This window comes from Equus quagga, chromosome 8 (assembly GCF_021613505.1).
Source record: "Equus quagga isolate Etosha38 chromosome 8, UCLA_HA_Equagga_1.0, whole genome shotgun sequence".
NCBI lineage: Eukaryota > Metazoa > Chordata > Mammalia > Perissodactyla > Equidae > Equus > Equus quagga.
Genome location: NC_060274.1, coordinates 113,406,249 through 113,433,669, shown reverse-complemented (window position 1 = coordinate 113,433,669; position 27,421 = coordinate 113,406,249). Strand labels below are relative to the sequence as shown.

Below are 27,421 nucleotides of genomic sequence, written 5' to 3'. Positions count from 1 at the left end.
ATCTCTGAAAGATATTCCCACTAAAGAAGCTGGGGTACTCAGGATTTGTAGTTTAGTGCACACATATGCATGTGTCGGGGAGGAAGAGGGATAGAGGGATGTGGAGGGCTTTCTTTTTCTTTTTACTATGTAAGCATATGTTATCTTTCACCCACAGTTTTCAGAGCAGCATAAAGCTAGATTATTTGTCCCTTTGGAATGTCAAATGGAAGGTAGGTTGGCCATCATTCTTATTTGGTTGCTACTCCTTATTTTTACTTAAATGGTGGGCTCTTTGCATAGAACTTGGCTGGTTGGATGCTTCAGCTTGAAGACTCTTGTCTTCGATAATATTTGCATCCTTCTCAAAACTTGGAATAATCTCCCATTTGCTGCTGACAGGTTTCATGTCTTTAGTCTTCGTGGCCTTGATTCGAGGATGTTTTTTCCTTTTCTTGAGCTCTTTGAGAGGTGATAAACTTTCAAATGACCTCTGGGACACAGGCTGGAGGCTTTCTGAAGAGCTTACCATAAGATTCCTCTGGCTTATAAAAGGGGGATTTCTGGGTGGTGTCCAGGATGTGCTGTATTTCTTTATATTTATGTAAGTAGCTGGCTTTAGTCTAGAAAAGAAATGAAAAGTGTGAGTGTTTGCCCAACATGCACCCTAGGTATTTGTAGCCCTTAGGTATTTGTCATAGTATAAGTCATATTTTTTTCCTTTGATAAGTTCATCTTCCTTTAAGACTTTTACCATTATTTCTATGAAAATGATCTAAGTTTTCATCTCTGGTCATGAGTTTTCAGCACTACTCCAGTCTTGTATTTCTAATTGCCTAGAGGATATGTTCACTTGGATACCTGCCCTGACCCCAGGCTTCCTAATATAATAGCCACTCTGGCCTCAGCTCCTTCCTTACACATCTAGTTGAAGTAAATGTTCTCTAAAATTCCACTTGGCTCTAGAAATCTACTTTTTTAAAATTCTATTAGAATGAACTCAGTATACATGCTATAAGGTTTTTTTCTATAGTCAGCAAGAAGATAAATATGAGGCCAAGAGAGGGAAGTTTTCCTCAAGATGGGGAGGTTTTGTAAATTACTAATTGCAGCCACTTAAAGTTTCTTAGTTTTTCTTTAGAATTCCATTTTTTCCACAAAATCTCAACTATATTTTTAATTAAACTTTTAATTTTGAGATAATTGAAGACTCACCTGCAGTTGGAAGAAACAATACAGAGAGATCCCATGTCCCCTTCACCCAGTTTCCCCCAAATGTAATATTTTGCAAAACTGTAGTTCAATATCACAATCAGGGTATTGCCATTGATATAATCAAGACAGAGAACAGTTCCTTCATGTTTTCATTTTCCAGTCATACTTACTTTCCTCCCTCCCTATCCCCTCCTTAACTCCTGGCAATCATCAATCTGTTGTCCGAATTAGATAATTTTGTTATTTCGAGAATGTTATATAAATGGAATCATACTGTATCTAACCATTTGGGATTGACTTTTTTCACCTAGCATAACTGTCTGGAGATCCATCTAGGTTGTTTTGTGTATCAGTAGTTCAGTCCTTATTACTGCTGAGTCGTAGTCCATGGCATGGATGTACCATACTTTTCTTAATGATTCATCCATTGAAGGATATGTGGATTGTTTCCAGTTTATGGCCATTACAAATAAAGCTTCTAAAAACACTTATGTACAGGTTTTTGCATGAATTTAATTCTTCATTTCTCTGTGATTAATCCCCGAGAGAGCAAGTGCTGGGTCATACAGTAGTTATATACTTGGCTGGTTTTTTTTTTTTACAAAACTGCCAAACTGTTTTCCAGAGTGTACAATTTTACATTCCCACCAGCAATACATGAGTGCTCTAATTTCTCTGCATCCTCATTAGCATTTCATGTTATCACTATTTTTTATTTTAGCAATTCTGATAGGTGTATAGTGATATCTCATTGTGGTTTTAATATGCATTTCTCTAATGATGGGAACATCTTTTCATGTGGCTATGTGCCATCTGCATATTCTGTTTGGTGAAATGTCTATTCATGTCTTTTGCCCATTTTTTTTTTTTAAGATTGACATTTTCTCTTTATTTTTGTGGTCAAGTGGGATAGATAAATATTCCAAGTCTTCTGGATTATTCTAAGTTAGCCAGTGGTCCCCTGGTTTGGAGCAGTTTCTTCTGCCTTGACACCATCCAAGCAAGACTTTATTGTTGGCACCAGCACACTGCCCAGCAGGATCTGAACCGGATGGTAGATGAGCAGGGGGACAGATATCAACGAGAGGTGCTCTTGGCCTGCAAACACTATCTTCAGCATTGGAATCCCTAACGTGAGGGATTTGTGTGTAGAACAGAAAATGATAGCCACGGTGTCTGCTGGTGTGAAACCCGAATTATTCCTTGTTGAAAAGATGAAGGTTAAAAGCATAAAACTCAGCTGAATAGAAAATATTATGAACAGTATGAGAATAAGGCTGAATTTATCCAGGTCAATATTTGGGTTAGAGAACGTGTCACAGAATGTCGTGTAGATGATCATGAGGAGCACACTGCTGCTGATAGCACCAAAAGGCAGTTTCTTTCTTTCAAGCCAATCCTTGATGTATCTTCGGACAATCTGTCCAATAATGAGAGGAACCACAACAGTTATAAAAAGCTGAGAAAAAATAGATGTAAAAGGCACAGAAGAGGATGAGCCAAGAAAAAGCAGCAATAGTAAGGGTGTTATAACGATGCCCAAAAAACTTCCAAAGGCTGAATTAAATAGTGCAGCTGCCTAGTGGGCTCTGGGGGCATCTCGGTGAGAGGAGGATCCTCTCCGGAGACCGAGACATCAGTGGGTGCCGTTGCCCTCTCTTTTGCCCATTTTTTAAGTGAAATATTTGTTTTCTTACTGTTTAATTTTGAGACTGCTTTAATCTAGATACTAGTCTCTTGTTTATGTGGTTCACAAATATTTTCTACTATTTTATAGCTTGTCTTTTTATCCCTCCAAAAGGGTCTTTTGAAGGGCAAGCACTGTTATTTTGATGAAGTTCAATTTATCAATTTTTCATTTATTGATCATGCTTTTGGTATAAAGTACGACTTTTGCCCAACTCTAGATCCTGAAGATTTTAAATTTGTTTTTCTAAAATTTTCATAGATTTATGTTGTGCAGTTAAGTCCATGATCCATTTTGAGTTATTTTTTGTATAAGATATGAGTTTAGGTCAAGGTTCATTTTTTTGGCCTATCGATAGATGTCTAATTTCTCCAGCAACATTGCTTGAAAAGGCTCTCTCTCCTCCATTGAATTTGTAGTTTTGTCAAAATTAGTAAAGCGTATTTGTATGGATGTATTTTGGTGTTCTACCTTTGGTTCTGTTGATATATATGTCTGTTCCTCCTGCAATACTATACTCTCTTGATTACTGTAGTTATATAAAAGGTCTTGAAATCATATAGACTGATTCCATTTTATCCTTCTTTTTCACAACTGTTTTTTGCTATTTTAGTGCCTTTGCATATACATTTTAGGATAATCTTGTCTATATTGACAAAAAAAATCTTGCTGGGATTTCAATAGGGATTACATTATCAATTTAGGAAGAATTAACATTTTTACTGAGTTGAATCTTCCAATTGTAAACATTCTATGTCTCTGCATTCATTTAGATCTTCAATTTCCTTTTTTTTTTCATGTTGTATAGTTTTCAGCATACAAGCCCTGTACATATTTTGTTAAATTTACACGTAAGTATCATTTTTTTGAGAGATTGTAAATGATGCTGTGTTTTTAATTTTGGTGTTCACATCTTCATTGCTTATATATAGAAATGTAATTAATTTTGTATGTTTATGTTATATTTTGAGGCCTTGTTGAACTTGCTTTTACCTAGAGGAGGTTTATTTTTGTAAATTCCTTGGAGTTTCTAGATAGATAATAATGTCCTTTGTAAACAGGGACAGTTTTCTTTCTTTCTTTCTGATCTGTATGCCTTTTATTTATTTTTCTTGCCTTATTGCAGTGGCTAGAACTTCCAGCATGACACTGAATAAGAGTGGTGAGATTGGACTTTATTAAGTTGAGCTAATTTCCCTAATTTTTTTCTGAGAATTTTACCATGAATAAGTGTTGAATTTTGTCAAATGCTTTTTCTGTGCCAACTAATATGATCACGTGATGTTTCTTCTTTAGTCTGCTAATATGAGAGATTACATTGATTTTTGAATATTGAACAAACCTTGAATTCCTAAAGTGGACCCCACTTGGTCATGGAATATAATTCTTTCGATACAGTGCTGAATTTTATTTGTTAATATTTTGTTAAGAATTTTGCATCCATATTTATGAGAGAGATTATGCTTTAGTTTTCCTTTTTTTGTACTGTCTTTGTCTGGTTTTGGTATCATGCCAGTAGAAGCTTCATAAAATAAACTGAGACGTGCTCCCTCCTCTTCTATTTTCTGGAAGAAATTGTGTATAATTGGTGTTAACTTTTCTTTAAATGTTTGATAAAATTCTCCTGTGAAACCATCTGGGGGATTTCTTTTTTGAGAGTTTTAAAATTATGAATTCAATTTCCTTCATAGTTGTAGGGAAATTCAAATATTCTATTCCATATTGTGTGAGTTGTGGTAGTTTGTGTTTCTTGTAGGAAATGATCCTTTTTTTAAGTTGTCAAATTTGTGTGATTGTAGTGTTTCCTATTATCTTTTTGATGTCTGCAGGACCTTTAGTGGTATCCTCTGCTTGATTCCCAGTATTAACAATCTGTGTCTTCTTTATTTCTTTCTCAGGCTTGCTAAAAGTTTGTCAGTTTTTATTGATCTTTTGAAAGAACCAATTGTTTCACTGACTTTCTATATCATTTTTCTGTTTTCAATTTCATTGATTTCTGCTCTTTATTATTCCCTTCCTTTTGCTTGCTTTGGGCTTATTTTGCTCTTCTTTTTATAGGTTCTTGAGGTGGGGGCTTAGATTATTGAGTTGAGACTTTTCCTGTTAATATATGCATTTAGTTCTATAAATTTCCCTCTCAGCGCTGCTTTAGCTGCATCCAACAAATTTTGAGGTATTGTTTTCATTTCCATTCTTTCAATATATGTTTTTATTTCCTTGAGGCTTTATCTTTGTCTCATGAATGTTCAGAAGTGTGTTGTTTAGTTTTCAAGTGTTTGAGGATTTTTCTGTTATCTTTGTATATTGATTTCTAGGTTGATTCCATTGTGGTCAGAGAATATACTTATATGATTTATATTCTTTTAAATATGTTGATATTTGTTTTATGGCCAGGATATGGTCTATCTTGATATATGCTCCAAGCATACTTGAAAAGAATGTATATCCTGCTATTGTTGAGTGGCACACACTATAAGTACCAATTAGATCCTGTTGGTCAATGGTGTTGTTGAATTCTTTTATATCCTTGCTGATTTTCTACCTAGTGGTTTGATCAGTTGTGGATTTGTCTATTTCTTCTTTCAGTTTTTGCTTCACATAATTTACAGTTCTGTAAATTTGTGCATATACATATAAAATCACTATGTGTTCTTAAGGGACTGACCTTTTTATCATTATATAATGCCTCTTTTGTCTCTGATAATTGTCTTTGCTGCAAACTGTACTTTATCTGATATTAACATAATCACTCCTGCTTTCATTTATCAACGTTTGCATAATATATCTTCTTTCATCATTTTACTTTCAATCTGCCTACACTGTCATATTTAAAATGAGTTTCTTGTGGACTGCATATCATTGAGTAACATTTTTAAATCCAGTCTTCCAATCTCTTTCTTTTAATTATTGTATTTAGACCATATACATTTAGTGTAATTATTGTTATCTTAGACCTTAAGTTTGCTTTGTTTTTTTTTTTGGTTTTTGTTTTTGTTCTTCTGTTTTCTTTTTCCTGCCTCCCTGTGAATATTTTTAAGAATTCTGTTTATATTTATCTATAGTGTTTTTGAGTATCTCTTTGAATAGCTTTTTGAGTGGCTACTTTAGACATTATATTACATGTGCATAATATCATATCTAATGGTGTTTTTATTTTAACAGTTTGAGTGAACTATAGAAATCTTACCTCCCTTTATGTCCTTTTACCTTCTCACATTTATAATTTCTTAAATATTTCCTTTACATACATTTAGAACCATCAAAAATTTACAAAACTTGGGAGTCTAGAAGATGGCAGTGTAGGAGGATCCTGAACTTGCCTCTGCCCATGGACACAAAAACCCAACAATTGCCTATGAAACAATTTCCTTTGTGAGTCATCTGGAAACTGGATGGAAAGAATCCCCACAATATGGGACAATACAGGGAGGGGTGGAAGAGCCATAGATATAACCCTGTTGAGGAAAAAAGCCCACACCTTAGCTATGGCACTTCACAGTCGGGAGCAATCTCAAAGGTACAGAGGTTTTCCCAGAGAAGTGGGTTATTCAAGCTCCACATTAAGCACCTGAGCCCTTAGATCCAGCACAAGAGAGACAAAAATACCTGTCTTTTAAAACCAATGGGGAATATGCCCAGGAAAACTATAGAACTTCAGGGAAGGGAAAACCTACTCTTAACGGGCCCGTGCACAGACTCACTGCACACAGAGACCAGCACAAAAACACTAAATAGAAAAGTACATAGTCCATTGGTAAAAAGAGACTCACTTACTAAGCTTGTAGTGCATCCCAGAAAGACAAGAGGCAGCTGGGTCCATCCCCCAGGGGCTGAGACACTGGTGGCAGCCATTATTGTGACCTAGTTCAGCTGTGCTGACACAGATGCTGGCAGGTGCCATTAGAATCCTTCATCTAACCTGTGAGGGCAGGGGTCTGCCCCACCCACTAGAGCACTAGAAGCAATCTATCACAGTCAGGCAGCACAGGTAGCCTGCCCCAGGACCTGTCTCACCCACCAGTGAGCCTGCTGCAGACTTACACCACTGGGCAGCAAAAACAGCCACAGAGGGGATCTGGCTCACCTACCAATGCCTTAATGGTTGCATGCTGCCATGCCTGGTGCCTGCCCTGCCCATCAGTGCTCCTGAGGCAGCTATGCACCAGAGTCATGTAGCCAGTTTGTGCCAGAGGCCTGCCTCACCCAAGAGCAAGCTGGCAACAGCTACATGCTGTGCAGCTAGCCTCATCGGAAGCCTGCCCCACCCATCAATGCATCTGAGGTAGCCAAGTGCATCATGGCCATGCAGCCAGCCATGCCAGGGGCCTGCAGCAGTTGTGTGCACCTGGCCTAGCAATGAGCCACACTGGGGACCTGAACCATTCACCAATAAAACTGCAGTAGTTGTGTCATACCAGACCTCAAAAACAGACATGCCATAGACTTGTCCCACACCACAACATGCCTATAGTATAACATGGGTGTAGCATAATATCTCTGGGCCTCATAACCAGCCAGCTGGGGGGACAACCCACCTACCTGTGCACCTGCAGCAATAGCAACCCTGCCACTAAACAAGGGCACATGTGGCCCACACAGGGGACACTCCTGGAACATTTGACATAGGTGACAAGAGGGGAGCACACTGCTGGGCCCCATAAGGCATCTCTTACAGAAGGCCACATTTCCAAGATTGAGAGATGTAGCTGATCTACCTAATACATAGATACAAGCACAAAGAAGCAGGAAAAATGAAGAGACAAAGGAATATGTTCCACATAAGGAAACAGGACAAATCCTCAGAAAAAGAACTAAATGAAACAGAGATAAACAATCTACCTGATAAAGAGTACAAACTAATAGTCAAAAGGAAGCTTACTGATCTAGAGAGAAGAATAGATGAACACTGTGAAAACTTCACCAAAGAATTGGAAAATATAAAAAAGAAACAATCAAAATTGAAGAATGCAATAATGGAAATGAAAAATTCACTATAGGGAATCAACAGCAGAGTAGATGGTACAGAAGAATGGATCAATGATTTGGATGAAAGAGTAGAGGAAATCACCTGAACTGAACAGAAAAAGCAAAAAAAATTAAAAAGAACAAGGATAATCTAAGGGACCTCTTGGACAACATCAAGCATATTAACATTTGTATTATAGGTTCTCAGAAGGAGAAGAGAGAAACAAAAGGGCAGAGAACCTACTTGAAGAAATAATAGCTGAAAACTTCCCTAACCTGAGGAAGGAAACAGACATCCAGGTACAGGAAGCACAGAGAGCACCAAACAAGATGAACTCAAAGAGCCTCACACCAAAACACATTATAATTAAAATGTCAAGAGTTAAAGATAAAGAGAGAATCCTAAAACTTGAAAGAGGAAAGCAACAAGTTACACACAAAGGAAACCACATAAGGCTATCAGCTGACTTCTCAGTAGAAACCTTACAGGCTAGAAGGGATTGGCATGATATAGTCAAAGTGCTGAAAAGAGAAAACCTACAGCCAAGAATATTCAAACCAGCAAAGTTATCATTCAGAATGGAAGGGGAGATAAAGATTTTTCCAGAAAAGCAAAAACTAAAGGAGTTTATCACCACTAAACCAGGCTTAAAAGAAAGGTTAAAGGGACTTATAAAGTGGAAAAGAAAAAAACACAAATAGGAATAAGAAAATTATCAAAGAAAAAAATCACTGATAAAGGCAAATATATAGTAAAGATAGTGGATCAACCACCTATAAAGCTAGAATGAAGGTCAAAAGACAAAAGCACTAAAAATATCTATTTCCATGATAAGAGGTTAAGGGACACACACAAAAGAGGTAAAATATGATGTCAAAAACAAAAAAATGTTGGTGGGGGAGTAAAAGTGTAGGGCTTTGACAAGAGGTCAACCTTAAGAAACCATAAACTTAATATAGATTGTTATTTATATAGGACATTATACATGAATCTCATGGGAATCACAAACCAGAAACCTATGGTAAATACACAAAAAATAAAGAGAAAGTAACTTAAACATAATACTAAAGAAAACCTTCAAATCACAAGAGAAGAGAGCAAGAGAAGAAGAAAGGAACAGAGAACTACAAAAACATCCAGAAAAGAAGAAATAAAATGGCAATAAGTACATACTTATCAATAGCTACTTTAAATGTAAATTGATTAAAGACATAGAATCCAATCAAAAGGCATAGGGTGGCTGAATGGATAAAAAAACAAGACCCATATAGATGCTGCGTACAAGAGACACATTTCAGACCTAAAGACATTCACAAACTGAAAGTGAAGGGATGGAAAAAGATACCCCATGCAAATGGAAATGAAAAGAAAGCTGGAGTAGCAATACTTATATCAGACAAAATAGACTTTAAAATAGAAACTGTAACAAGAAACAAAGAAGAGCATTACAAAATGATAAAGGGAACAAGAGGACATAACACTCGTAAATATCTATGTACCCAACATAGGAACACCTAAATACATAAAGCAACTGTTAACAGACATAAAAGGAGAAATTGGCAGTAACTCACTAATAGTAGGGGACTTTAACACTCCACTTACATAAATGGATAGATCACCCAAACAGAAGATCAATAAGGGAATATTGGCCTTAAATGACACATTAGACCAGATGGACTTTGGAGACATATACAGACCATTCCATCCAAAAATTGTAGAATACACATTCTTTTCTAATGCACATGGAACATTCTTCAGGATAGATCACATATTAGGCCACAAAACAAGTCTCAATAAATTTAAGAAGACTAAAATAACATCAAGCATCTTTTATGACCGCAATGGTATGAAACTAGGAATCAAATACAAGAAAAAAACTGGAAAAGCCAAAATATGTGGAGATTAAACAAAATGCTATTGAACAACTATTTTGTTATGAGTTTCTTGATTTTGCTGATATTATCATACTTGATCCCTTGTTTGTGTGGGCCCATATTATTGATTTGCTTATCTTGTATTAGCTGACATATTAGATTTAATTTCTGTTAGGCACTGCCTTCCCCAGCATGATAGCTACCCCATTCCACTAGAAACTGCCAACAATTGCCTATTTTTGTAATTTTATTGACTTTGGTATTATGCAGTAAACAAATACGTATTAATAAAAATTTAGGAAAAAAGCATAAAGAGGAATATCATCTTCTGCCAATACTTTATCCAGAGATAATCATCATTGTAAATATGTGCTTCCAGATTTTTTTCTAGGTATGTATGTGTTTGAGTGTGTATAATACACACACATTAAATACACATAGATAGTCTATAAATGCAACCATACCAAATCAAACTGTTCTGGGGCTTTTACTCACTTATATATTGTGAACATCATTCCATGTTAATTAATATACACTTACAATATTTAATAACTTTTAATATTTCATTTTATGGATTACCATAATTTATTTAAGCAATTTTCTATTGTTGGACGTTTAGGTTCATTTCTTTTTCTTTGGCTTTTATAAAAAATACTGAAATGAACATTACTCAGAAATCTGTTAGCCTTATCTAGGCTTTTTTTCCTTAGGATCAATTTCTAAAAGTGGAATTTCTTAGTCAAAATGAATGTAGTTATCAAGGATTTTTCATTCACATTGTTGGATTGCCTTCCAGAAACTCTGTACCAGTTTATCTTACAACGATGTGTGAATGAATTCTTCCAATGAGAGGCAAAAATGAACAGTATGTCATTATTGTTTTAATTTTCACTCTTTGGATTTAAGTGAGATTGAACATTTTTAAATGTTCATTGGCCATGTTTCTTTTCTTTTGTGAATTTCTGGTTCACAGCCTTTGCCCATTTTCCTGTTAAAATATTCATAATTTTGTCATTGATTTGTATGTGATCTTTGAATATTAAGTATATTTGCCCTCTATTTTTCAGTTATATTATAAAGAGAAATGTCAAAGCATAGTGATGAAGGACTCGGAGTCAGAATGTCGAGTTGGGGTTGTATCCAGTTCTGCTACCTATTGGCTGTGTGACCTTGGACAAATTACTTAACCTCTTTGTACCTCAATTTGTCATGTGTAGAATATAAAAATGTGTGTGTGTGTGTGTGTGTAAACATAGAACAGTGTCTAGCACATAGAAAGTACTTTATCAACATTTGTTGATAATATTAGTATTATGTTTATCATTTTCTGCTTGTCATTGTCTTACTTTTATTTATATAGGTTTCTTTTTGGCTTTAATGATGGTTCTATTTTTTTATCTTTAAAAGAAATCTGGTCTCATCTTTTCTACTTTCCTTTGAGTATCAATAAGTTGAAGTAACTCAAGTTAATTATGTCTAATTTTGGTTGTCCCCTAGGATTATAAGGTTTAAACACACCTGATAAATTTCAAGTCAGGCTATGGTCATACTTTATTAATGCATACTTTATTCATAGATCCAAATTAATGAGTGGTTTCATGCAAATAAACAATCAAATAAGACTTGATAACATACTCATTCACATATCCAACATTTTCTTATGGCTTTGGTCCTTTATCAAATGTGGAGTAGCTGCTACCATTTTTAAGAGCCTATTTTGTTTCTTAGGATAATTAATTAATAAATCTTGCTTCCTTCTAAAAAAATGTATTAAATAGCTAAGAATGACAAAACTGTATTGACTTACTTATGTTGGATTTGGAAGTTGGTTCTTGGATTGGATATCTGTTTTATCTCAGTGGTTTGCACGGGTTTAGTTCTTTCCACAATAGGGAGCAAATACTGCAATATTTCTTGAGTTTGAGCTATTCTTTTATCCCTGTAGATTCTTTTTTCATCATCTGTCCAATTTACTCCAGTCCTTTTTCTTTGTAAAGATGTACATTCTTTCATTTTGCTTCTTAAGTTGTGGCACAGATCTGGGAAGCAACCACAAAGATATGTATAGATATACAGACTGAATTGATTTAACAATTATCTATTGAGTATTATGTGCCAAGGATTCTATTTAAAAATTCTTACCCATCTGAAGCTTACACTTTAATTACAGGGGAAGAAAATAAGCAAATAAAGAAGTCAAATGCATGATATGTTAGATAATGATAAAGTTTACAGGCTAAAATAGAGCTGAGGAGGTGAATAGTGAATTCTTGGGAGAGGGATTGATTTCCATTTTTAAAACAGTGTTCAGAGAAGGCCTCCCTGTGACATATCAAAGGAGTTAGGGAGTGAGGCAAGCAGATATCAGAGGAAAGAGCACTCTAGGCAAGGGGAATACTAAGTGCAAAGGCCCTGAGCGAGAAGCATGGTAGTGTGTTCAAGGAACACTAAGATGGCACCAAGGGCTAAAGCAGAATGAACTAAGGGGAAAAAAAGAAGATAAGAACTCAGATCAGTAATTTGGACTCAGTTCACATATGGCCTCCTAGGCCATTTAAGGACTTTGATTTTTACTGAGCATGAAATGGGGAGCAACTGGAAGGCTTTGAGCAAAGGGGTGCCACATCTGAGATTTCTTTTAATAGGATAATGCTGGTTGCTGAGTTGAGGATAGATTGAATAGGGGCAAGAGTAGACAAGTAAGGAGATTTCCTGGAAGGCTACTGAAACAATCTAGGAGAGAGGACAGTAGGTTGGACCAGAGTGTTAGCAGTGGCCAGAAGGGTAAGAAGTTGGGAATTGGGGAGAGGGGTGTGATCCTGGATATACTTTGGGATTTTCTAATGAATTAGATGAGGGGAGGGTGAGAGAAGAGGGGAATCAGTGGTGGCTCCAAAGTTTCTGATATGAAGAAATAGAAGGATGGAGATATGAGGAAAACCATGGGAAGAGCATGTTAGAAATCCCTGCTTTATTAGATAATATGAAAGAATTTTAATTTTGTTAATTTTGATAATAAAAGTAGAATAACATTTTAAAAAGTATTTATCAAACTGCTCTGAAAAATAAAGTCTATTAAAAAAGTGTTTATTCCACTCCACATGTTAGGATGGCTACTATCAAAAAAACAAGATAACAAGTGTTGGAAGGATGTGGAGAAATTAGAACGCTTGTGCACTGTTGGTGGAATGTAAAATGGTGCAGCTGCTACAGAAAACAGTATAGCAGTTCCTCAAAAAATTGAAAATAGAATTACCATATGATCAAGCAATTCCACTTCTGGGTATATACTCAAAGGAACTGAAAGCAGAGTCTTGAAGAGTTATTTGTACATCCATGTTCACAGCAGGATTACTCACTATCTCCAAAAGGTGGAAGCAACCCAAGTGCCCATCGATAGATGAATGGATAAACAAAGTGTAGTATATGCATACAATGGAATATCATTCAGCCTCAAAAAGGAAGGAAACTCTGACACCTGCAACAATATAGATGAACCTTGTGGACATTATGTTAAGTGAAATAAGCTGGTTACAAAAAGACAAATTCTGTATTTGTCTTCCAAATATTTGATTCCACTTATATGAGGTACCTAGAACAGTCAGGGGGTGGGGAGGAGGGAGGAATGAGAAGTCATTGTTTAATGGGTATGGAGTTTCAGTTTTACAAGATGAAAAGATTCTAGAGGATGTGTGCACAACAATGTGAATGTACTTAACACTGCTGAACTTTACACTTAAAAATAGTTAAGATGGTAAATTATATGTCATGTATATTTTAACACAATTTTAAAAAATTAAATATACATAGGAAGAAAGGGGGAAAAAAGAACCCTGAGTAAAGCCTGAAGGAAGACTGGTAGATGTTTTAAACGATGTGGAAGGATTACTTATAATTATAATGCCTAAATTCGTAGGTAGACAGCATAAGAAAAAGTAGAATACACTTAGAATGAAAGCAAGAAATATACTCTGCTTTGTTAAAAAATGTTTATCTGGTTAGAAATATACACTGAACTATTTATAGGCAGAATGATATGATTTGCTGAATTGGCTTTAAATACTTTAGCAAGAAAAAAAAGGAAGTGGTGGGAATATATACGAAACAAGAATAGCAGGATGCTGATAATGATTAAGGGTGGGTGATGGGCACCAATGGGCTCATTATTCTATTCTCTCTACTTTTGTTTATGTTTGAAATTTACACAATAAAGCTTTTTTAAAAAAGGAATTGTCTATTATTAAAGGAAAAGGAAACAGATGACTAAAGGACCCATTAAATTAAGCTCGACTTGAAAGATAATGAATGAGAGTAAGTATGGTTACGATATCTGGCAATGCTGGCAGATGAAATTAACTTACCTACAGCCTCTGGAGAAGCCATTCCTAGCCATTCAACAAACATTCACTGAATGCTTATTATGTATCTGGCATTATGTTTGGTTTGGTAAATAGGTATGAAAAATATAGTCCTTGCCTTTAATATACTAACAGTTAGGACTAGAGAAGGAAAAGTAAAACATCAATTAGAATATATTTCTATGGAGGCAGGACACTTACTCTAGGATTTCAGAAGAGGGACTTCTAGCCATACTTAGGGATAGATAAGGAAAGCCTCCTAATTCTTAATTAATCTGAGTCTTGGTGAATAAGTACAAATCGGCTAAGTAAAAGAAGGGGGTAGTAATCCAGGTTGTGGGACTAACATGGCGTAGTCACAAGTATGGTTTAGAATGACTGGAATATCAGGTAGGTATGAAGAAGTGGTTCGAAACTAGAGGCCTTGTTTGTAATAATAACACTTTTGAGAGATTTCCTGAGACAGGAATGATTTGTGACTGGTAGATGCTTAATGTTTTTTGAATTGAATTGTTAGAGGGCCATTGAAGATTTTATGTAAGCAACTGACATAATCCGCGTTTTTGAAAGATCACACAGGCAGTCAGGAGGATGACAGGGTGAAGGAAGTGAAACTTGAGGCAGGGAGCTAAGTTAGGAGGCTAATGCAGTAATTCGAGGTAGGCAAAAAGAGTCTGAACTAAAGAGCAGCAGTACGATGAACAAGCAGATTCAAGAGAATCTTCGGGAGTAGAATGGATAGAGCTTCTCACTATTGAATACCAAAAACAGAGATGTGGAAGATTAGGATATATTCACTCTCTTCAGTCAACTGAATCTCTGTATTTGTACTATATCTAATCAATACATATAAACTCTTCCAGAACTGAAGATACATAAGTGGACCTCTCAGTCTCTGGCAGAATCCATCTCATTTCCTATTTGATAAATTCAATAATGGAAAAGGGTAGACTTCCTTCTGTAATAAACTGAGTGCTAATGGAGATATAACATTTTATAGGAAAATGTATACCCCTAAATGCATATATTATAAAGATAGGGGGCAACATCAAAGAAGAAGAAAAGATAGCTCTTTCTGAAATGATTTGCTTCAGTAAAAAAGAAAAGTGTAGAATTTTTATTAGCATGTCATCAAGACTCAATAGGACATATATCTATGAGATAATGTAATCAAGAAGTGATAAGAATCTCAGCTCAGGAAAGACTGGATAAAGTTGAGAAACATAATTTTTAAATTAAGCATGTGGTGGAAGCAGTGGGGAACACTGAAAAAAAAAATCTCCCTTTTATGGCAAAATTCCATGAATAATACCTGTCTCCAGTTTCTCTCTTCCTATTTAAAAATACACTTTAACTAGATTTGCACCTCTGTCATTCTACTGAAATTTCTCTGATCAAGACCCTCAATAAAACCTCTATGTTGTAAAATCCAATAGTAAATCCATCTCACTTGACTTCTCAGAAGCATTAGACTTAGTTGATTATTCACTCCTCTTTGATACACTTTTTCACTTAGCTTCCAGGACAACGCGTTCTCTTGGTTTTCCTCCTACCCTACAGGGTGCTCCTCAGTCTTCGTTCATTGGTTCTTACTCTTTTCCTGATCCATCAGCAGAGTTCCCAAGGACTTGCTCCTTAACTGTCTTCTATATTTACACTCACGGAGGAATCTCATCCAGCCTTAAAATACATTCACGCCTTAAAATACTATCTTTATACTGAAAATTCCCAAGTGTATCTCCAGCCCAGATCTCTTTTCTGAACTCCAGACTCACCTATACAGCTGCCTTCACTTTAATGTCTAAAAGGCATTTTAAAAGCAAGATATCTAAACTTAATTGCTGCTCCACCCTCAGTCTTTGCCATCTCAGCAGATGATAAGTCAATCTAGCTAGTTGCTCTGGCCCCAAACCTTGGAGTTTCAACAGTTGTAAACACCTGTGAAACCATCACCACAATTAAGATCTAGAAAAGATAATCTCTAACACATTCCTTGTGCAGTCTTCCCTTCATCCCCTCTGCTATCCCCTCCTACTCCAGGAAACCTTTATCTGTTTTTTGGCTCTATAGATTAACTTGCATTTCATATATATGAGATTTCATAGAGTATCTACTTTTCTGTATCTGGTTTCTTTTACTTAGCACAATGATTTTGAGATTCATTCATGTTGTGTGTATCAGCAGTCCATTACCTTTTTATTCTATGGTATAGAAACAGCATCAATAAAAAGGAGGTATTGGGAGTGAGGCAATTAAATAGATTTTTTTCAAGGCTATATTAAACAAAAATAATTTTTTTTCTTATTCATCTCATAAAGAGATTAAATAAGGCAAGTATTTTTCAGAGGCAGAAATAAAATGGCTATTAACCTTCTCTGTTTATAAAAGGACTTCCCATATCCAGATTTCATAGATTTTTATTAATGATAGCTATATTTTTATTTATTTAAATCCTAAACAATCAAAAAAACCCTTCTGGGGCTGTCCCTGTGGCCGAGTGGCTAAGTTTGCGTGCTCCACTTTGGAGGCCCAGGGTTTTGCTGGTTTGGATCCTGGGCGCAGACCTAGCACCGCTCATTAAGCCATGTGAGGTGGCGCCCCACATACACAACTAGAAGGACCCACAACTAGAATATACAACTATGTACTGGGGGAGTTGGGAGAGAACAAGAAAAAAAAAGATTGGCAACAGATGTTAGCTCAGGTGCCAATCTTTAAAAAAAAAACAACAAAAACCCTTCTGTTGGTATCCTTGTCTTCTCAGTCCAACTGGGAGTTTGTTTGCTCATAGGACTCTGTAAAGAAGTCACTTTGAAACAGTTTCCATACAAATCAGTGCTCTTGGGATGAATTATTTTCTGGATTGGCCTCTCACCAGTTCCTAAGAAATGGTTTTTTTGGACGTTGCTAAGCCTCTGAATCATATTTTGGGAGCTGAAAGAAATTAGGTACTCTGATTTCAATGTCAACAGTGAACTGTCTCATCAAGTGTAATATAGTGCCTTGTTATATTTGTATATTACACCTCACATAGGCAAAGTATTCTTACAGATATTATCTTACTTGGGGCTCTCACCAGGCCTGTGATATAGGCAGGATGGCCAATGATATCCCCATCTTACATCAGAGAGGGAATGTAAGGGAATGTTACAGAATCAGACAAGTTAAGCTCTTTGCTCAAGATCACATAGCTAATGAGAGGGAGGGGCAGGTCTAGAATTCACATCTTCTAAATCCAGTACTTTTTCTATCACTTTCTCTTATCTTGATATATCATTTGATTTCTTTCCATAGATAGGCCAAATAATATATTTTTAAAAATTAAGCCTTGGTTTAAATTGATCAATTCTAGATCTGAGTACAGGTTATGCTCAAGATGGTTTCTTACCTAATTTTCTGGGTTTTGGGGTCAGGAGAGTCTACATATTTCAACAGAACCCATTTTATTGAGTGGAAACCAAGTTCTCAGAAGAGGCCAAGGAAGGAAGAAAGGGCATACCATGTCTCCTCTGTTGTGCAAATTCAGTCTATTGTCAAATATTTACCCAGTCCACTGTTTAGATGGTTGTTCATATTATTCCTAAGGACAGGGAAACTTGCCAAGGGAGCTAGCAATAGAATAATTACTAGTGTAGACAAAACTAAAAGGCTATGTTATCTATATTCTCCCTGACTTCCCTTTCTATTCCTATTTCAGTTTTTAGGTACTGGTATTATCACTAAGTGACCGATGCTCCAATTGCTATTACAGATAGTAAAACATTTGATAGTCATTCATTCTAAAGTGCTAAATAATTATCTGATGCTAGAAATTTCTTCTTAAGAAGAGAAACCCAGGGGCCAGCTCCGTGGCCGAGTGGTTAAGTTCGTGCTCTCCGCTGCGGCGGCCCAGGGTTCGGATCCTGGGCACGGGCATGGCACTGCTCGTCAGGCCACGTTGAGACAGCATCCCACATCCCACAACTAGAAGGACCTGCAACTAAGATATACAACTATGTACCGGGGTGGGTTGGGAAATAAAGCAGAAAAACTAAAAAATAAAAAAAAAAGAAGAGAAACTCAGATAATGCAATGATAAATGAGTAGAAATAAATGTCTAACTGTAGATTTTTAAGGCATCCACTGGGATAGTTTGAGGATACTGAAATCTCAGAAGCCTTCAAAACACATCATATGGGCACTCCTGTGTATAAAACTGCCCTAGTCACAGATACTGTATAGAATATAAGGAGACATCCAATTAGCAATTGTTATCAAAATGTCGCTTTTACCTGTTGTTTTAATTCAAAATCAGAATCTTAGAAAACAGAGGAAAAAGAGTAAGGTAGTCAGGTAGGAGAAATCAAATGTAGTTCTCCTACCTCAAATATCTTTGTAGAGGACAAGAAGGGGCTTGTCTAGGTATTTTCATTTAAAAAAGAGAATATACTATAAAGTTACTGAACTTAGACTTTTAAGATTAACAAAACTTAATTTTTTACTTTCTCAATAATAACTTCATTCATATATTTAATGGCTGGCTTAATTGATCTTATCTTCAGTTAATCTGTCATTGTTTCATTCAGACGTATGAAATACGTTAGTATATATTTCCCTTGTTTTAATTAAACTGTTTCAAGAGAATAGCAAACAGTAGAAATACCTATCCACTAACTGTCAACAGTTCAGAACTGAAAATATGTACGTTAGGATCTGTTAAGGACAGCTACATGTATAGTAGGGTGACTAATTTTTAGAGAGCCAATCCAGGACACAGTCATACCAGACCAAAAGAAATAGTATAATATATTATAAATAATTGTACACTCAAGTATTATGATTTTAATATAATGGGTGTTTATTTAAAATTTTATATTTTTTTGTATTATTTGCTTTTCTGTTACATAAACCCATTATTCAAGGAAACAATAGGAATAATTAACAGTGGCAATTAGTAGTAATTAATAGAACAAAGTAAACAAATAGTATATGTGAGAATAATATAACAATATATTTATATAATGCTTCTTTCTTTCCCCTGATACAGATTTTAACTTTTTATTGGATATTTAAATTTTATACACCATATTGTTATGTTTTTGTTATTGTTGTTGTTTGGTGAATAAGATTGGCCCTGAGCTAACATCTGCTGCCAATCTTCCTCTTTTTTTTTTCCTCCCCAAAGCCCTAGTACATAGTTGATTATCCTATTTATAAGTCATTCCAGTTCTTCTATGTGAGATGCCACCACAGCACACCTTGATGAACAGTATGTAGGTCCATGCCAAGGATCTGAACTGGTGAACCCTAGGTAGCCGAAGCAGAGCCCACAAACTTAACCACTCAGCCATGGGGCCAGCCCCTATTATGTATTCCTAAGACACATAAATATAAGACCTTTTAAAAGTTGAATGTAAACACAATGGGGCTAATAAATACCTATTACCTATATTTAATTAAAATTAACAATGAATGTTTATGTCTCATGATAAAGTAGGATATTTTTGCTCTTTGTGTTTCCTTTTCCAGTAATACTCCTCTGAACTGCTTGCCAGCTTTTAGGATATCCTTCTTTTATTTTATGTAGTCGTAAAACCGAACACATTCAAGATCAAGTTCTCTTTGACTTGCAGGTCTCCTCTTCTCAAGCTCACATTACACTGATTCCTGGTGGCAGTCCAATGCAATGACATCAAGTAAGGTATGCTGTCAACAGATGAGTTTGAGCATGGAATACGACTTTACTTATTAAGAACAGCAGATTTCTAGACTTGTAATGAATTAGTTTCCGGCTCTCCAAAAATGTCCTTCCACTTTGTGTCTATAGACTGGTTTTAGTAGACCAGTGTTTGGGCTTTCAGACCTTCTGCCTCTTTAAATTCATTATGTAAGGTCACCGTATTTAAAGTGTCCATTGTTTTTAGACATTCTAAAGCACATTGGATGTCATCATAAGTTAAACTTCTCTTTCTCAGGGAAAATGTTTTTAAAGCACAGAGATAGTTTGACCCTAAACTGAAGGTAGACTTCAAATAAATTGCAGGTTTAGCGCCGTTTTACTGGCTTACCCCTTTCTGGTGACATATTTTTGAATTCTGAGTCAGTCTTATTTACCCCAACATATCATTTTTTTCACTGTATGAGTTTTTGTTAAAAGCTACAAATAATATTGAACAACTCAGGCGCAGTTAATTCATCCTTTTCTATGCTCCTTATGGCCTCTTCAAAGATCATGCAACAGTTTTACAGAAACCGTATATAAATTGTTTTACTGTAGTCTTTCCCTCTATTCTCATCTTCAAACTATTTCCAAATTAGAGGAGGACGTTCTTCTTATCCCACAGGTTGAAAATGTGATTTAATGGCAGACCAACATTTTAAAGTCTTTTCTACTGGCCAGCAACAATGATAGCCATCTTGTAGGCCCAAGTCTAAGGAGGCTACCTTCTTCCATTTCTATGAAGCCAAAAATCTCATTAAGTGCTTCTGCATGTTTTGAGGAAACTAAAAAGTGAGCAAAAACTTTCATCACAGATGGCAAATCACACCCTCTGTTTTAGTACAAGGTGTGCAAGACATTTGCAGGTAAGATTTTTTATTTTCTTTGGTAAGAAGTTTATAGACTGAATGAAATTTTCCAAAATTTACATTTTCACTGTCTGCCAAAAATGCAGACAGATGAGCAAAGTCCAATTTGTATTTGGACAACATATTAACAATATTTGGTTTTACATTTTCTTTTGTGGTTTCATAAAAATCAAAGAAATCAATATTTGAGACCTCACTTTTCAAATTAAAGCACCTAAGCGCTAGAGGGAATTTTTTTGATTCAGTGTATCATGTGATACACTGTAGAAAACATTATCGTTGGTAAGATCTGACAAAATGAACTTTACATTATAAGAGGCTAATACATCTGTCACCAAAATTTCCCCTTTGGTTGATCCACAGGACATTTTAGTGGAAACTTCTGAATCATGAAATGTAATTTTACTCAGTTTCATTAAGCAACCAAGGGAATTGTATGATAATGAATGTTCATTCATGTGGTATGCCCAAACGAGTCCACCAGCTATTATTTTTAACTGAGCATTGGTGTCTTTTGGGGAGGTGAAAAAACTTTCAATGGATTTTGAAGTACTTGCTTGTCTCACCTTAGACTTGTGAGATTCAGTCTCCTTCGTGATGCCCAATACCAAATTCTTTTCTCCAAACTGTACACTGAGCTCTGTTGTGGTTATTTAGGCCCCCTCTCCCACTACATTGTATCTGCATTAAAACAACAAATTTAACTTTTTTTTTTTGGTGAAGTCTGGCTCCTGCTGGCTTTGATATTGTAGCTGTTGTCCTTTAATTACCTGGACTCTTAGAAACTTGGTCCCAATATCCACAATGTTAAAATTAAACTAACTCTATCTCAAAACAAAGCACAAGGGCTAATTCACAGGTAGAGTCTAAAATGAATTGTTAACACTCCTGATTGCAACACACTTAAGTTGCACACTTAAGTCCCATCACTTAGAGATGTACCAGTGGATGATCCACTGAATTATAAATCATGGTCGCCAACCTTAGCAGTAAGGGGAAAAAGCAATGACAGTGACTATGAAAAGTGCATAACCTATGCTGTATCCATTCGACACAAAAAAAATTGTATTGTTGAAGAGGTGGGAACACTCCCAAACTTATTTTACAAGGCCAGCATTACTAAAGCCATATAAGAACATTACAAGAAAAGAAAACTACAGATCAATATTCCTGATGAATTTAGATGCAGAAATTCTCAACAAAATACTAGCAAGTTGAATTCAATAGCACATTAAAAGGATCATATACCATGATCAAGTGGAATTTATCCCTAGGATGCAAGAATGTTTTACCATACATAAATCAATTAATGTGACACATCACATTAACAGAAGGAAAGATAAAAATCATATGATCATCTCAATTGATGCAGAAAAAACATTTGACAAAATATAAAATCCTTTCATGATAAAACCCAAACAAATTTGGCTTGGAAGGAACATACTTCAACATAATAAGGGCCATATATGACAAGCCCAAAGCTAACATCATACTCAATGGTGAAAGCCTGAAAGCTTTTCCTCTCAGATCAAGAACAAGACAACACTGTCCATTCTCACCACCCTTATTCAAGATAGTATTGGAAAACATAGCCATAGCAATCAGGCAAAAAGAAATAAAAGACACCTAAATCTGAAATGAAGGAGTAAAACTGCCTTTGTCTGCAGGTGATATGATCTTATCTAGAGAAAATCCTAAGGACTCCACCAAGAAATTGTTAGAAATAATCAATGAATTCAATAAATTTGCAGGATCAAAAATTAACATACAGAAACCAGTTGTGTTTCTATACACTAACAATGAAAGATCTGAAAAACAAATTAAAAAAAATCTCATTCACAATAGCATCAAAAACAATAAAATACTTAAGAATGAATTTAAACAAGGAGGTGAAAGACCTGTACACTGCAAGCTATCACACTTTGATGAAATAAATGGAAGAAGACACAAATAAGTGGAAAGATATCCCATGTTCATGGATTGGATGAATTAATATTGTTAAAATGTCCATACTACTTAAAGCCATTTATAGGTTCAGTGCAATCCCTATCAAAATTCCAATGGCATTTTTCACAGAAATAGAAAACATAATTCTAAAATTTGTATGGAACCATAAAAGACTCTGAATAGCCAAAGCACTTGTGAGAGAGAAGAACAAAGTTGGAGGCATCACACTTCCTGATTTCAAGCTACAATACAAAGCCATAATAATCAAAACAATATGGTACTGGCATAAAAATAAGACACATAGACCAACAAAACCAAACTGAGAGCCCAGAAATAAACCCTTACATATATGGTCAAAAAACATGTGACAGGAAGCCAAGACTACTCAGTGGGGAAAGTATACTTTCTTCAACAAACGGTGTTGGGGAAAGTAGATAACCACATATAGAACAATGAAATTGGACCCCCTATCTTACACCACTCACAAAAATTAACCTGAAATAGGTAAAAGACTTAAACGTAAGACCTGAAACAATAAAACTATTAGAATAAAAGATAGGGTAAAAGCTCTTTGACATTGGTCTTGGCAATGAGTTTTTGTATATGACACCCAAAACACAGGCAACAAAAGCAAAGTTTAATGCAGGACTGTATCAAACTAAAATGTTTCTGTGCAGCAAAAGAAACAATCAATAAAAAAAAAGGCAACCTATAGAATGGAAGAAAATATTTGCAAATCATATATCTGATAAGGGGTTCATATATGAAATATATAAAGAACACATATGAGTCAATGGCAAAATACCAAAAAATCTGATTAAAAAATGGGCAAAGGAACTAAATAGACATTTTTCCAAAGAAAATATACAAATGGCCAACAGGTACATGAAAAAGTACTCAATATCACTAATCACAGGGAAATGCAAATCAAAAGTACAATGAGATATCACCCCACACCTGTTAGAATGGCTATCATCAAAAAGACAAGAGATAAGTGTTGGCAAGGATGTGGAACCCTTGGTGCACTGTTGGTGGAATGTGAATTGGTACAGCCTCAAAAAATTAAAAGTAGAACTACAGTATGATCCAGCAATCCCACTTCTGGGAATATATACAAAGGAAATGAAAGAAGATCTCAAAGAGATGTCTACACTCTGATGTTCATTGTAGCATTATTTACAATAGCCAAGACATGGAAACAACCTAAGTGTTGGTCAATGGATGAATGGATAAAGAAGGTGTGGTATATATTTATACAATGGAATATTATTCAGCCACAAGAAGGAAGGACATCCTGTCATTTGTGACAAAATGGATGAACCTTGAGGGCATTACGCTAAATGAAATAAGTCAGATAAACAAAGACAAATACTGTACGATCTCATTTATATGTGGAAATTAAAAAAACAAAACTCACAGAAGTACAGTAGATTGGTGGTTGCCAGGAGCTGAGAGGTGAGGGAAATGAGTGTTGGTGGTCAAAAGGTACAACTTCCAGTTAGAAGATGAGTAAGTTCTGGGGACCTAATGTACAGCATGGTAACTATAGTTAACATTACTGTATTGTATACTTGAAAGTTGTTAAGAGAGTAGATCTTAAATGTTCTCATCACACAGACAGACACAAAATGGTAAGTATGTGAGATAATGAATGTGTTAACTAACCTTATTGTAGTAATCATTTCTTGACATACATGTATCATCACATTGTACACCTCAAAGCTACACAATATTACGTGTTAATTATATCTCAAGAAAGTTGGAAAACAAAAAATAAACCCTCCCCCCCAAAAAAATGTTGCTTTCAGTCTCTATTTTTGCAAACTGAAAGCAATGATGGCAAAAGGATTTTGTACTTTTTCCCAAACTTCTGCTTATCACTGAAAACTCAGAATTTTTGCATCCTGGGGCAACTTTAGTGAGATATAACTTACGTACCATGCATTTCACCCATTTAAAATGTAAAATTCAGTGTTTTTTTTAATATATCTGCAGAGTTGTGCAACCATCACCACAATCTAACTTTAGAACATTTTCATCGCGCCAAAAGGAAACCCCATACCCATTAGCACCCACTCCCTATTTCTCACTCCAACCCCTAGCCCCTGGCAAACACTAATATACTTTCTGTTGTATGGACCTGCCTATTCTGGACATTTCATATAAATGGATCATAGAATATGCAGCTTTTTGTGTCCACTTTCCTTCACTTAGCATGTTTTCAAGGGTCATCCATGTTGTAGCATGTATCAGTGCTTTATTCTTTTTTGTAGTTGAACAATATCTCATTATATGCATATATCACATTTTGTTTATCAATTCATCAATTGATGGACACTGGTTTCTACCTTTTGCTATTACGAAGAATATTCTAAGAACATTCATCTACAAGTTTTTGTGTGGAGATATGTTTTCATTTCTCTTGAGTATATACCTAGGAACGAAATTGCTGGGTTATTTGTTAACTCTACATTTAACTGTTTGAGGAACTGCCAGACTATTTTTCAAATTGGCTACACCATTTTACATTCCCATCAACAATGTTAAGTTTGCGTGCTCCGCTACAGGCGGCCCAGTGTTTCGTCGGTTCGAATCCTGGGTGCGGACATGGCACTGTTCATCGAGCCACGCTGAGGCAGCATCCCACATGCCACAACTAGAAGGACCCACACCTAAGAATATACAACTATGTACCAAGGCTTTGACTGGAATGCCATGTTTGAGAGAGACATGCATAAACTCAGATATGACCAAGGGGGAAAGGGAGCATCCTATAATCTTATTATTAAATCCCAGTCCTTTAGTGGGTCTGTGTCCCTGGGCTCTGACCTTAGCAAGCATTTCTTAGCTTTCCTTCCTCCAACCCTTCAGTGAGACAGGAAGGCTAGAAGGGGCTGACTCTGATGAGGGGAGGAAGAGTAAGTATTGCGAAATATACCCAGAACATTCTCCATGACAAAGGTCTATTCTCCAACTCCAGCCTTTTACATGTTGGAGCTGAAACTAGACATCCCCTTAGTAGGTTTACATAGTATGAGTATGTTTTCTTCTAAGAGTAGCTTTAGCTTTTACATTTTGGTCTGTCATCCATTGTGAATTAATTTTGTGTATGGTGTAAGGTAATAAGTCCAACTTCATTCTTTTGCATGTGGATATCCAGTTGCCCCAATACTATTTGTTGAAAAGACTATTTTTTTCTCCATTGAATTCTCTTGGAACCTTTGTTGAAAATCAATTGACAATAAATATACGGGCTTATTTCTGTACTCTCAATTCTATTTCACTGATCTCTATATCTACCCTTATGCCAATACCACATTGTGTTCATTACTGTAGCTCGGTAGCAAGTTTTGAAATTGCAAAGTGTGAGTCTTTGAACTTTTTCTTTTTCAAAATTGTCTTGGTTATTCTGGGTCCTTTACATTTCTATATGAATTTTAGGTTCAGCTTGTTAGTTTCTGTTTCAGCTGAGAGTTTGATAGGGATTGCATTGAACCTGTTTATCAATTTGGGGAAAATTGCCATCTTAACAATATCAGGTCTTTTGATTCATGAACATGGGGGTATCTTGCCATTTATTTAGATCTTCTTTAATATATTTCAACAGTGTTTTGTAGTTTTCAGTGTACAAGTCTTGCACTGCTTTTGTCAAATTTACTCCCAAGTATTTTATTCTTTTGATGCTATTGTAAACAGAATTGTTTTCTTAATTTCATGTTCAGAATGTTCATTGCTAGTATATAAAACTATAATTGGTTTTTATAACAGATTTATTGAGATCTAATTCATATACCATAAAATCCACCCATTACAATTGACTTTTATGTGTTAATATTTTACCTTGCAACCTGGCTGAACTCATCTGGTAGTTATAATAGTTTTTGGTGTGTGTATGTGTATTCCATAGGATTTTCTATATACAAGACCATGCCTTCTGCAAACAGAGACAGTTTTACTCCTTTCCGTTCTGGATACTTTTTATTTATTATTTTTGCCAAACTACCCTGCCTAAACCTCCATTATAATGTGGAATAGAAGTATTGAGAGCAGACATCCCTGTCTTGCTCCTAATCTTAGGGGGAAAGCATTCAGTCTTGCACCATCAACTACTATATTAGCTGTGGGATTTTCATAGAAGGCGTTTATTAGGTTGAGGAAGATTCCATCTATTCCTAGTTTGTTGAATGTTTTTGTAAATCATGAAAGGATGTTGGATTTTGCCAAACACTTTTTCTGCATCTACTGAGATTATGTGCATTTTGTTCTTTGTTCTATTAATATGATAGATTACATTGTTTAGTTTTCATATGCTAAGCCAACCTTGCATTTCTGGGATAAATCCTACTTGATCATTATGTATAATCCTTTTCATATGTTGCTGGATTCAGTTTGTCTTACTCTTTGTTTGTCTTACTCTTTTGTCTTAATTCTTAATGGATTGAGAATCTTGTAAAGAAAAATGCTATGTATTTGTCCCCTGGAATTCTAACAATTACCTTTTCTGAGAAACTTTCTCTGATACTCCCCTATCTCCAAATAACTTCTATGTAATGCCATAGCATGGTACATTTTGTGCATAGTGTTATCACTCAATTTATCTCACTCATTGTAACGAACTGTATATGAGTCTTATTAAACTTTGATACCTACTTCTTAAATGATGAGTAGCTAATCTAGTTGAAGAGAGGGAGAATTATGTTTCAGGCAGAAAAGACAGTATGAGCAAAGGCAAGGAGCTGAGAAGACATGTATTTTGAGGCTACAAGATCATCTTTGCTGAGGCATAAAGTAAAAGGCAGAGAATGGCAAGAGATAAACCGGGAGAGGT

At 35.6% G+C, this 27,421-nt stretch overlaps 1 protein-coding gene and 1 long non-coding RNA gene across 2 annotated transcripts in view; one reads left to right on the top strand and one right to left on the bottom strand.

Annotated features, from left to right (window-relative positions):
- LOC124243637 (uncharacterized) overlaps positions 1–20,572 on the top strand; it is a 34,969-nt gene extending 14,397 nt beyond the window's left edge. Inside the window, exons 2-3 of the long non-coding RNA XR_006889731.1 lie at positions 19,692–19,759; positions 20,403–20,572. This is a non-coding gene — a long non-coding RNA (uncharacterized LOC124243637). The remainder of the gene's footprint in view (positions 1–19,691; positions 19,760–20,402) is intronic.
- AGBL3 (AGBL carboxypeptidase 3) overlaps positions 242–27,421 on the bottom strand; it is an 82,998-nt gene continuing 55,818 nt past the window's right edge. The window contains exons 16-17 of the mRNA XM_046669388.1: positions 11,529–11,760; positions 242–602 (exon numbers count right to left, since the gene is read on the bottom strand). Coding sequence (XP_046525344.1) covers positions 242–602; positions 11,529–11,760 — 593 coding nt within the window. The remainder of the gene's footprint in view (positions 603–11,528; positions 11,761–27,421) is intronic.